The sequence below is a fragment of the Hyperolius riggenbachi genome, chromosome 4, assembly GCF_040937935.1.
Source record: "Hyperolius riggenbachi isolate aHypRig1 chromosome 4, aHypRig1.pri, whole genome shotgun sequence".
In the NCBI taxonomy this organism is placed as follows: domain Eukaryota; kingdom Metazoa; phylum Chordata; class Amphibia; order Anura; family Hyperoliidae; genus Hyperolius; species Hyperolius riggenbachi.
Window position 1 is genome coordinate 458,789,202 of NC_090649.1, and position 13,421 is coordinate 458,802,622.

The following is a 13,421-nucleotide window of genomic DNA, read 5'->3' on the forward strand; positions in this document are numbered from 1 at the left end:
TCCTCTGAGGACAGTCAGTGACATGACTATGTACTCTGTAAAGTGCCATAGAAGATGTTAGCCCTATTAAAATAATCGGATTAGTTCATTTCGGCACGCTGCTCTGAGTGCCAAGCGCCAAAACTGGGCGCCATCATAACAGCAATGCTATGATGTGCGCTCCGCGTAGCGGTAATTCGGGGCTCTAGCGGCTGCCAGACTACGAATTACATCTCCCTCCGAGTTGCGACAACTCAGAGGGGGAATAGTATTTAACGCCACCTCGGAGTTGCATAATATACACCCTAAAATACTAGTCCAGATCTGCTGGATGACTTCTATCCCCTCGCTTCCCTCTATCCTCAGAGAAGATCAGTAGATCAGGGCCTGTGGATGGTGGTGTAGTAATGATTACAGAAGTGACAGCCATACAGGGCAGAGCGAGTTAGCTGGACTCAGCTGAGTAAACAGAACTTTACCCCCTGGTCACACAGCAGGCCAGGCAGCTGACCTGGCTGTACATGTACTCATTATCACCACACACAAGTACACCATGAGGTTTCTACTGCGGGTCTCCATGTTACTCCTTGGAGTCGTACTTATTTACTTCCGGATGAAGATGATGTCGCTGACTCCAAACCAGGAAGCCTCAACTATGGTTGAGAGTGAGTCATTGTATGACATTACCACACATGCAGGTAGAGACGGAGGGGGTAATATTCTGGGTGAAGTGGCAGCAGCTGCTGTGGGGACCAAGATAAGAAGGAGGGGGCCAAATCTGATCCTATGCCATGTGTCCACCAGGAACTTGTACTTATAGCAGCAGCAGAGCTCAGGGAAGATACAGGATGTGGGCAGCTTTGTAATGCAGAGCCTGCAGGGAAGCTGTGCTGTATTACTACACAATGTGGAGTCAGTGACGGCTCCAGCTTCAATCAAAGGAGTCCCGATGGCTGGCTGGTGGGGTGGATTTGGGTGATCAAAATCGATGTTTGTACGGCAAGCTTTATATATTTTTTGCCTGATAAAATTAAAGCTAACTAGATCAGCAATGATAGAAAGCAAATGTAAACCTCACAAACAGAACTTAGAGGTTTCTGAGCAGAGCAGATTGCCCAAATGATGGTGCTATCATGGAAAAAAAGTCAGATGTACTTGGCTAGTGTGCTGGGATGTTTTAATCCTTACTTGCTAGCAAGCTGCTCCTGTGTATATGGGTCACAGACAAATCATTTCAGCCCCCAGCCTGTGTCTGATGACTTTACAAGCAAGAGGAGGGGGAAGAGGCAGGAGGGAGAGAAACACTGAGTGTGTAATTCCTTATCTTAGTAGCTAAGCATTGCTGCAGACTAGAGCTTGTATTTTACAGACAGGAAGTTTTGACTCAGGATAATACCATTTATTGGTTACAAGGGATCTTGCGAGGATTCCAAGGTATTTATGACCCTTGGTTTATTTACCGCCTACATAGACTCAGGCTGACATGGAGACTTCCCCAACATGCCCCAGAGTAGCGCCACCACTGTGTGCAGTTACTACCCAGCAGGAAATGACATCACTGGGCACAACATCCTGCAAGGGAGGTATTTGGGACCCCTCCTAGAAACTGGCTACCGACTGTGTGTACTGGGCACTTGCGGACCTCTTTCACACGTGAGGCTGAAGGTGGTTAACTCACTGCCGGTAACCTGCTCCTTTACAACCACCAGGAGCTTGCCGGCATTCATTTCAAAGGCTTGCGTCTCCATAGGGGTAAACTGGGCAATTACCCAGGGCCCCAGAGCTTGCTGCCCAGCCCTCTCCTTAAATGTATACAGTGCTCCGAGTTGCCCTTGTGGAAAATTTAGGAGCAATCCAGGACAGGACAGGAGTCTTTACTTTTTTTTACAGGTGCTCAGAGTACACTATTGAATTTGGGACGATCTGCCTCTGTTTTGTGGGCACACTGCTAGATTATGTTGTTTGGGGGCACACTGCCTTACTGTATTATTATGTTGTTTGCACTCACTGCCTGTTTCACAAGCCATGTGTTGCATGTACAAAGGAAGTACACATTAGGTTTACCTTCATTTGTATACATTACACCATGGATTGATCAGTGTTCTCTGTAAAGTGCTGTGGGAAATGTGTCAGTGCTATATAAATTAATAATAGTAATAAAGTATCACGTTCACTCTCCAATACATATTTACTTCTTGGTGTCAGCTGAGAAAATAATACACCTTGAAATTGCAGTACAAGCTGCCCTGCGGCTATGACCTCCTTTCTGTGGCAGATGATGGCAGCCTTGTGTTAGCAGTGGCAGTGGGGCAGGCGGAGCAGCCTGGCATTGCCCTGCGCTGACATAACCTCTCGCTGGCTCTGTGCCACCTGCCACGTTCTGTTGTAGAATTCTGCAACACGTGAGGAGGCCTGAGTGATGTATACTGTACATTCCTCTGTCATTCCTTGTTCATGCTGTGTGTTTACATCCTGATCCTGCATAACAGCAAAAAGTTAGCCAGTCTGTGTCATGTGACCATACAAGGCTGTTCTCATTAGTGGTCCATGAGTGACTTAATGTGCTCTGTGTCATGTGACCATACAAGGCTGTCCTCAAATGAAAAAAGCAATTTGCCTATGATAAAACAAGTTTTTTTCTATACAGGCGGTCCTAGTTCCAGAATGCTTTTTTTTTTTTTTTATTGATATGAAGAAGCAGGTTGAGAACCGCGAAATACGTTATCTGTATAGTTGTGTAAATTTAAAAAAAAATAAAATTATCATATGCAAGTTACTTTCTCCATTTTATTATAGTTTTTTTTTTTTTTTGGGGGGGGGGGGGGGGTTCCTCTTCCCTCCCAATATTATTCCAACCCCTCTGGGCCCCTTTTTCATGAGGTTTATGTACTTTTAGTTCTATTAGGACTTTTGGTAAGCTATTGTTGTAACCTTAAAGCGGATCCGAGATGAAAAACTAACTATAACAAGTAACTTGTCTATATATCTTATCTAAAGTTTAGATACTGTACTACTACTGTAAGACTGCTCCACGCCAATGGGCGTGGCCACGGCGGCAGCCCCAGGACCGCCTAACGCCAATTGGCGTCAGGTCCTGGAGCTGGCTACGGAAGGAGATCGTGTGCAGGGTGCGCGTCCATCTCATTCTTGGGGGGCGGAACTCCGCCCCATCTTCAGTCTCCATGATCGCCGTCTATTTACACAGTACAGTGCTGTGATCATCAGCAGCGTTGTACTGGGGACAGCCGTGTGACACGGCTGTCCCCCTGAGGGACAAGAGAGCGATCGGCTCTCATAGGCAGGAGCCTATGACAGCCGATCGCCATGATTGGCTGGCGGGGGGTGGGCAGGATAGTGGGAAAAAAGAAAAAATAGATTTATTTGTTAAAAATAATTACAATAAATATTTACAAAAAAACAAACAAACAACTAGGGGGCGATCAGACCCCACCAACAGAGAGCTCTGTTGGTGGGGAGAAAAGGGGGGTGGGGGGAATCACTCGTGTGCTGTGTTGTGCGGCCCTGAAGCTTGGCCTTAAAGAGAATCTGTATTGTTAAAATCGCACAAAAGTAAACATACCAGTGCGTTAGGGGACATCTCCTATTACCCTCTGTCACAATTTCGCCGCTCCCCGCCGCATTAAAAGTGGTTAAAAACAGTTTTAAAAAGTTTGTTTATAAACAAACAAAATGGCCACCAAAACAGGAAGTAGGTTGATGTACAGTATGTCCACACATAGAAAATACATCCATACACAAGCAGGCTGTATACAGCCTTCCTTTTGAATCTCAAGAGATCATTTGTGTGTTTCTTTCCTCCTGCATCTCTCATGCACTGAAGTTTCAGGCTGCTCTTTTCTTCCTGCAAACAGCTTTGCCCTTGTCTGTAATTCCTCACTATGTGAAAGCCCAGCCAGCTCAGAGGACGATTTATCCAGCTTGTAAAAGAGAAGAGAGAAGAGAGAAGCTGCTCTAATCTAAATAACACACAGGCAGTGTGCATAGAGGGGCCTGGAAGGCGAAGTTCATAGCAGAACCACAACACTGAAGAACTTGGCAGCCTTCCAGACACAGGCTGACAAGTCTGACAAGAGATAGATAAGTTGATTTATTACAGAGACTGTGATAGTACAAAGTGCTGCAGTAAGCCAGAACACATTAGAATAGCTTTTGGAACTTGTAGGATGATAAAAAACAGGATGCAATTTTTGTTACGGAGTCTCTTTAAAGCTGCAGTGGCCAATTATGAAAAAAAAAGCCTGGAGGGTTTACCACTGTGGTCCTCAAGTGGTTAATGACAGCAATGAAGTGCAGTGAAAAGTTTTTGTTGGGATTCAGATAATTTCCATGGCAAAGAAGGACTATGCAATTAATCTGAGCACTCTTTATAACATTCTGGAGTATATGCAAATTGCTATTATAAAAACTTAAGCACCAACTTTTCTAATTTCCAATATATTTGACAGCCTCAAAACTTTTGGCAAGGACTGTACTGCCCATGCTCCGGCCCCTGTGGCCGGGAGCGCAATACGGAAGCACACTTTGCGCATGCATGTAGCTCTCTCAACCATGGGAGCATAATCAAGGACTTACGCTGCAGGGCTTGTGCTTGTTCTGTGACAGAAGAAGAAAAGCGTCGGCACTACAGTATTTGCGCTGAATTTGGAAGGATATAGCATATAACACACACCTCTTCATCCACACTTCTGGTATTGATAGCGTGCTCTGATTGATTAGAAGTTGCAATACGATAAAGGAGAGGAGAGGGAGACAATCGGCACTGCTTCTATTGCTATTTAATCCAGAGTGCGGTGGAACACATGTAAACAATCCAAGACAGTGTATCTTCAAATTGTGGCATCAAAAATATTCATTCAACGTGAACATACATGAACATACCATTGTCTGAGGTGGTGTGGTAGCGGTGGGTGCTGGGCACAGATAGCCTTATGGCCGTTTCACGCAAAATCTGCGCTTCTACGGAGGCAGCCTCCGTAGAAGCTCAGATTTTGCGTGAAACTGCTGTAAGGCCATCTGTGCCCAGCACCCACAATTTGAAGATACACTGTCTTGGATTGTTTACATGTGTTTCACCGCACTCTGGATTAAATAGCAATAGAAGCAGCGCCGAGTGTCTCCCTCTCTACTCCTTTATCGTAGGGCTAGTGCTTGTGCAGTAGCGCGCTACCTCACGCACTACTGCACCATCTGCGCATGTGTGGGTGTGTGTGTGCTAGCGCCTGCGCACAAACACACCCACATCATCAGGAGCATACTGCGCACGCGCAGATGACACTGAACCATCCAGGGCCGGCGATCCTTCAAAGGCTGCCAAGCGAGACTCAGGAGAAGACCGAAGCTGGGGTGAGGGACACAAATCATTTCTAGGGGTGGGAAGAAACCACAGGTAAGTAAAGCTAGATTTATTTCTTCCCCTTAGATATCCTTTAACCACTTCACCTCCCCTTAAAAAACCTGAGCAATTTTCACCTGTCAGCAGTCCTTCCATTCATTCACCTATAACTTTATTACTACTTATCACAACAAAACAATCTATATCTTATCTTTGTTGCCCCCAATTAGGCTTTCTTTGGGGGTACTTTTATCTAAGAATTTTTTTTATTCTAAATATGTTTTAGCATGAAAAATAAGAAACAAAATGGAAAAAAATAATTATTTCTCAGTTTTTGGCCATTATAGTTTTAAAATAATACATACTACCATAATTAAAACCCACACATTTTATTTTTCCATTTGTCTCGATTACTGCAATGTTTAACATTTTTCCCTAGCACAATGCATGGCGCCAATATTTTATTTGGAAATAAAGGTGTATTTTTTCAGTTTTGCATCCATCACTAATTACAAGCCCGTAATTTAAAAAGTAGCAGTCATATAATCTCTTGACATACCTATTAAAAAAGTTCAGTCCCTAAGGACTGAGCTCTTACATAATACATAATACTTGGGGTAACTATTGGGGAGTGTGGGAGGTTGGGGGTTAATTTTAAATGTAAAACTATGTCTTTTAATTAAAACAAATGTTTTCAGATATAATTTTACTATTCGGCCACAAGATGTCCTTGCGCATAACTTCCCTATGCGTAGTATTACTACACAAACAGGAAGTTATGCATGGACATGTAAGTGTAGGCTCTTGTGAATGACGGTGGCGTCTCATAGACGGCTGCGGTCATTCCCAAGGGAGACTTAGATCAATGAATGGAAACTGTGCCTCTGACAGAGACAGGGGCGCCTGGCGTTTACTGGACCCGTCGCTGTTGTATGCTCCCCCATTTTATTGCCTGAGGAAGCAGGGTTATGCCTGTGATGCGCGTTGCACTTTACCGTGGAGTATGCCAATAAATCGTATGTTCAAATAATTGACAGTTTCTAGTGTCTGCTTACAGGAGGTGAGTCCACCACTACCTTCAAAGCATTTTTAAACTTTTTGAGATTGTTTTTACTCTTCTGGCGCCTCTGTTCGTCTCGCAGTCTTGTATCCCCCCTTGGTGGAGGGGGATCCCCCCTTTTTCTCCGATCTACAGAGAGCGACTTCTTAATCCTGAGTGAGGACAGGTTAAAGGGGAACTTCAGCCTAAACAAACATACTGTCATTAAGTTACATTAGTTATGTTAATTAGAATAGATAGGTAATATAATCTTTTACCCACCCTGTTTTAAAAGAACAGGCAAATGTTTGTGATTCATGGGGGCTGCCATCTTTGTCATGGGGGCAGCCATCTTTTTGGTTGAAAGGAAGTGACAAGGAGCAGGAGACACAGTTCTAACTGTCCTGTGTCCTGATAACCCTTCCCAGCTGCACACGCTAGGCTTCAAATGTCAAATTCAAAATGTAAAAAAAAAATTTGCACCAAAACAGCAGAACGAGAGCAACAACATCAGAAATCCCATCATGCTTTGTACAGCATCAGGGGAAAAAAGCCCGGGCAGTTTTCTTCTGTGCAGCTAAAAATGAGGCTTGGATAAGAGAAACAAAGTTCTGATGCTGTGATACTGTTAAAGAAACAACAGGCCTTTTCAGTGCTGCTCAGTCGATTTTTAGTCCGGAGGTTCACTTTCAGCTCCTCAAGTGCCTATACAGTGGTTGCCTTGGAGGTAACCTGTGTTTGTGAGTATAATACATTTATACTTTGGCCACTTATCCTCCTTTCAGTACATTCTACACTATATTGGGCTCTCGGTGTCTCCCTTTTTCTCTTGGAAATTGCATTGTTCATTAAAAAACGATCCGATGAGCTCACATGCAATCGGCTTTGATTTAACTCATCCAGGTCAAATTGTTAAGCTGTGAGACTATTGGCAGAAAAGCCCAGTGGCATAACTACATAACTACAAATCATTGGGCCCCCCAGCGGAACTTTGATGAGACCCTCCTAAAGTTTACACCCCTTCCCTTCCCTTGGTGTCCTTCAGGGCCTTGTGGTCCATCTTACAAGGGTCATAAAACAAGTGTGGCCATCATGATCTTCTTCACACCCATAACAAGTGCAGCCACAAAAAAACCTGATCTGATGTACAGTCCCCTCTATGGGAGGAAGGGAAGGTTAGTCTTAGGGCCCCCTATAGCTCTGAGCCTCTTTGCTATTGCAGGGTCTGCTCCTCTCTTGATTGGTGATCAGTGGGCTGATGGTGTGGCAGTGGGCTGATGGTGTAGTGGTTAAGGGCTCTGCCTCTGACACAGGAGACCAGGGTTCGAATCTCGGCTCTGCCTGTTCAGTAAGCCAGCACTAATTCAGTAGGAGACCTTTGGCAAGTCTCCCTAACACTGCTACTGCCAATAGAGCGCGCCCTAGTGGTTGCTGCTCTGGCGCTTTGAGTCCGCAAGGAGAAAAGCTCGATATAAATGTTATTTGTCTTGTCTATTTGTCTTGTCTCTCTAGTTACACCCCTAGAACAGCCTCTGGGATTGCAGGGAGTTGGGGAGGTGTTGTTGTGGTGAGCTACTAGGCAAAGTAGGCACACTATTTAGGTGCAATTAGACGTCAATTAGAGTGCAGGAGATTTGGGTGCAGCCGGCGCCACCATAGGCCGTAATAGGAATTACAGCTATAGCAGCGCACAGTGAGTAACTTCGGCGCCGTCAGAAGTTACTCTTAAAACACTATAATTCGGCCTACAGCAATAGCTGGAAGCCAAATTACATCATTCCACGCCATCCACGTGGACCTGGAGGGGGAATCCTAATTAATGTTGCCGGGACCTGTGCAGGAACAGGGTAAGCCGTACATTGGCTGTATCCTGCGCCCAAGTCTACCGGCTGCAATTTCTCTCATACGCGTACAAACTATGACTTCCGGCAGAATGGCCTTCACATCGTGGGGGTCACCACGTCGTGAGGATCTTATTTTGGGGTAGATTGGCCCTGTTACTTCCTGCTTAGCAGATCTGCAATGTTTGTGTACAAACGTGCATTGAGTACAGCGCAATAAAGATATCACAATGTCCAGCATTGCAGAATAGAATGTACAGTAGGAAGTCCTCACACTGTGCTGTACAGAGCTCAGGCTATGATTCACATTGTGAGGTAATAGCTCTGGCTCGTTTACTGTACACTTCCTCTGTGTCATGTCATGTGACTAGCGGGATTCGGCACGTGTGGGAAGCCAGAGGCAGGTTACAAAAAAACAACCTCTGCCCAGGTTCTCTGAGTTGTGCTGGGAAATCTGGGACGCACCTTGCTGGGAAATATTACGACACACCCAGAACAAGGGCGCCATTTTCAGAGGTGTGAAGGGAAAATTGTTGCTTTCAAAATCATGTTTGTTCCATATTCAGATATTCTTCTTTCTATAAAGCTGTATACACCCATACAAGTGTGCTGGCCTCTGCCCAGTGTTTCTAAAGCTGAACTGAAGGAGTTGAGCAAAGCAGAGGAAATCAGGTCTCCACCCTGCTATTAGGACAAGTAATGATCAGAGCTCAGTAAAATAAATCTTAATACCTGTAAACAAGTTTTATTATAAAGGAAATCTGAGGTGAGAGACATATGGAGTCTATTTATTTCATGGTAAACCCCGGTGAAAACCGGAGCGGCGGCAATGTACACAAATAACTTCTTTGTTACTGCTGATACAAATCCTGCAATAAATCTGCAGTGATTCTACTTCATGCTTTCATGGAAGCAGACATATTGTTAACATTGTGTGCTTTCAAATTAGTCTCTCTGCTGGAAATTGATTGATCGCCCAATTGATCATGCTTCCTGCTGCATTGATTTCTAGCGATTCGATCAAAGCAGTCAAATTGGCCATCGATTGATGGTTGACCAGTGTATGGGCCCCTTTAGTCTTCACTTTTCCAATTAGTGATGGAACAACAATCTGGGAGCTCACTGCAGCATGGACCAAGTAACTGATAAGCCTTCAAAGCAAATGGAAAATAACGTTTGTTAACCTTTTCAGGCACTCTTTTTACTAAGTGTTAGTTCCTAAAGGTTCTTATGGTGTGGCTAATCTGTAGAGCAGAAAGAAAATTTTGACAATAGTTCTAGTTTTAAAATAGGACAGGTAAATAGAACATCCCGTTAAAGAGGTTAATGTCCTTTCTTGACATAAAACATGTTTCTGTTAAAAACACAACTTTTTACATAGACTTATCTTCTCTCTTCGGCAGATACTAAGGAGGATGAACGCAAGACCTTATCCATCACCACCGACTCCTTTCTTCATGTTCAGCAACTCAGAAAGACGAAGCTGAGGAAATTTTGCCACCAGTTTCCAGAACTGAGTAGCCTGAAAGGTTCGGAGATGGCAGATCAGCTTCTCTCCACCCTGGCCGTCAGCCACAAACTGCTCATGGTTTATTGCAAATCCTCCAATCTGGTTATGGATGGTTGGGAAGACATGATAAGAGCTTTGGAGGACAGGGTTGATGTAACTATACGTAGCCCTCTCGTTGACGATCAGGTACCCAAAGTGTTCTCTGACAAACTGACTGATTACAATGCCTCCATTTTTAAGCACATCCTCCGTACCTTCACCAAGGTCCTCTTTGTCAGGGATCCATTTGAGGGGCTGGTTTCCACCTACATGGAAGGACATGCTGGAGACATCTTGTTTGATGAGTTTATAGATTACACTCTTATGGAGGAGGTCGGAGATGATGGCTTGTCGGCCAGTTCCGTGGTCAGCTTGTGTCACCCATGTTTTATAAAATATGACTACATCGTGATGTATGATTTTTTAAGAGCTGAACTCTATCATCTTGTCAGAAGACTGGACTTGCCTGGTGGACCACATTTATCTCATTCTCCAGGTGGCCAGTCTAGGATGACAACCAGATGGCTGGCGGAGAACTTGTTTCGAGGTTTGAGCAACCACCAGATATCCCAACTTTCGGAGGCCTACTGGTGTGACTTTGCTGCCTTCCCGTTACATAATAGCCTGCTTTGGAACTCATCGTTTGACATGATCAGTTGAGTTTCTATTGAAACTGTTACTAGCTTTATTTATTTTCACGCTGGTAAGGTTTTCTTTCTGTTACACTCGTTTATTGGAAAAAAAATACTCTTTTCTTGTGGAGAACAGAGCAGGATCATCCAAGCAACCTATGAAATCTTCGTTTGTGTGACTATGGGTGTGTTGGGGGCGTGATTAGAGGTGTGGCTGAAGTGTCCCTCTTTCTCATCTCAAAAAGTTGGGAGGTATGATGTTATGATGATGCCCCAAATTGAACAAGACAAACCTGAAACAGTCAGAGAGACACTGAAGCAAAACAAAATTATGATATAATGAATTGGTTGTGTAGTACGGATAATTAGTAGAACATTAGTAGCAAAAAAATATTCTCATATTTTTATTTTCAGTTATATAGTGTTTTTTATAACATTGGATCATTCTCTAATATTTGCAGTTTACACACTACTCAGCATTCTAAATATTTTTTACAGAGCAGGCAGTGAACTTTTGACCTGTCCTGAACTGTTCTCTGCAAAAGAAAAAACAATACAGTTAACAGCCTTCAGAAGACAGAGCTCTCTGCCACTTTGGAAGTGGAGCTCTCTGCCACTTTGAAAGATCAATGGCAATTTGCATAGATAACAAATGGAGTTTCTTAACTCTTCCTGTACTGGAAGCAATATAATGCTGGGTACAAACTATGATATTTTCTGGCCGATTTACTGTCAGATCGATTATTTCCAACATGCATTTTCCGATCAATTTCCGTGCACTTTAATAGGAAATCGATTGGAAAGCAAATCGGACATGTTAAATTGGCCAGAAAATCTCATAGTGTGTACCCAGCATTAGACTTATGTCTCTGCTCCCTAATGCTTTATTTCTTAGCTGTACTACATATACAAATCATTATATCATAATTTATTTATTTTTGCTTCAGTGTCTCTTTAAGTTGGTTAGACTCAAGAATTATCTGCGGAAACATTATTTTTGAATTGGAGGATCCACACTGCAGCAATGCTTCTTGCAGTTGTGCATCTATACAGGCAGCTATCCTGAGACCTCTAGAGTCTGATATTTTCTGTTAGCAGACATAGGAGTCCTAAAATTGCTCACTCCAGCTTCCTATGGTCTACTGAGCGGACCGCATAATGTAGGAGCAGATCACTAAACCAATCAAATTCCAGTTGGATAGGGATTGCTCATCTTGATATATTGGGCCATATTCAACAGATGTATGGCTAGCTTTAGGCAGGGGGGGGTGGCAGAGCTGTGGGAGGCCCAACTACCAACTTTCCCTTCCTCTGATGAGGGGACTATACTTCAGCTTTTGTTATCGGTGTAAAGATCATGGGAGGTTGGAGGGGGGGCATGAATTGTAGTTACGCCACTGGCTTTTGGACCCTTTCCTCCTGGCTGATTTCAACCATGTTTTCGGATTGCATGCAATTTGCCTATTGCAAGGGTACCAGGATTAACATGGTTATTGTGTTGCTTTTTCCACAAATGAGCTTCAATCCTTGGCCAATCACAAATGCTTTCCATGCTACATTTTTGCAGCATTTGTGATGGGCCTATTATTAGTTGTTTTTTTTTTACTTCTGTTAAAAAATCACAGTAGCAAACACGCTTGGTGTAAATAGTAAAAAAAAAGCAGCGCAATTGCAATTTTGGTGTAAAGGGGCCCTTAACGTGAAACAGAGATGAAGCACCCTCATGTGTTTTACCATATATATCAGTGGGAACATTATAGAAAACGCCTACCCTGCTCCCTGTTTCATTTTTCACTGCTCAGTCTGCCTGTTATCAGCTATGATAAAATCCCCGACTGAGCATTCAGTCTGGCTGCACGATATCTGCCCAGCAGTCATCTGAGTTGATCCACCGAATGGATCCGCCTGATGTCGGTCACTTGTAGTCGTTGTTCTGCGACAATTCTGCACACGATTGTTGTCCAACATGGCGATATATGTTGTTTGTCGGAGTTTTCAAACGACTTTAGTTTAGCATGTGTACAAGAAGTGGCATAGCTAACGAGCTATGGGCCCCAGTGCAAGTTTTACATCCCCCCAACCCCAAGTACTCTATATATAACAATTGAACAGTTTATTAATGATCACCACTATTCAAAGCATCTATAAGTGATAATTACCAACACAGGACCAATAAAAGTTAATTCGGTAATTAAGGGAGGTCCCCTCGCGGTGCCCCAGTGCAGTCACAACCTCTGCACCCCCTAACACTATGCCACTGTGTACAAGGTTTTAGGAAGGAGTTAACTACCTCACGACCGTGTCACGCCGATAGGCATGACCGCGGCGGCAGCCCCCGGACCACCTAACTCCGATCGGAGTAAAGTCCTGGGGCTCTGTTTTGGAGGAGATCGCACGCAGGCTGCGCACGCATCTCCTGCTTGGTGGGCAGATTAAAGCTCCGCCTTTGCCGCTCGGGAGAGACTGTTACATGGCGAAATCGCCGTCTAATTACTGGTACAGCGCTGCGATCTACAGCAGCGCTGTACTGGGGACAGCTGTGTGACACAGCTGTCCTCTCCTGAGGTTACAGAGGTGATCGGCTGTCATAGGCTGAAGCCTATGACATGTGTGTCACAAGAGGTAGCGCTCACGGTATGCGATCAACCCACCCTGATAAATTAGGGACTCGACAGAATACCCTTACATGCAAACCAGGATTAAGAACATTACAACCATAAAAATTACAATCCTCTCAAATGCAAAGAGACCAATTAAGTCCTCTTAGGTCTCAGTAGATATCATTAATGTCCAATATATTCCTTGATATGCTAAAAAACTGGACCATATGAATATGATCCTATGCAGTTGAAAGTCCAAGTTTTCAGGACCTAAAATCTACTAAGCTAATATTAGACATTAAACCAGGCTAGAATCAACATATAGGTCTAGTGAACGACAGTCTTCACATATAAATCCCTCAGGACCATATGGGTGTGCTCCTATGCGATTGAAAGTCCAAGTTTCCAGGACCTAAAATCTACTCAGC

General features: G+C 43.9%; 1 protein-coding gene across 2 annotated transcripts; it reads left to right on the forward strand.

Moving 5' to 3' along the window:
* The first annotated feature begins 532 nt into the window (after nucleotides 1-532).
* LOC137570971 (carbohydrate sulfotransferase 11-like) lies at nucleotides 533-12,966 on the forward strand. 2 transcript variants are annotated; one of them, XM_068279668.1, is made up of 2 exons: nucleotides 533-677; nucleotides 9,616-12,966. In XM_068279668.1, exons 1-2 carry the CDS (start codon nucleotides 533-535, stop codon nucleotides 10,419-10,421), a joined length of 951 nt encoding a protein of 316 aa, XP_068135769.1. In that variant the 3' UTR covers nucleotides 10,422-12,966. The 2 variants fall into 2 exon arrangements, with proteins under 2 accessions (XP_068135769.1, XP_068135770.1); XM_068279669.1 differs by having other exon boundaries at nucleotides 533-644.
* Nucleotides 12,967-13,421: the final 455 nt, after the last annotated feature.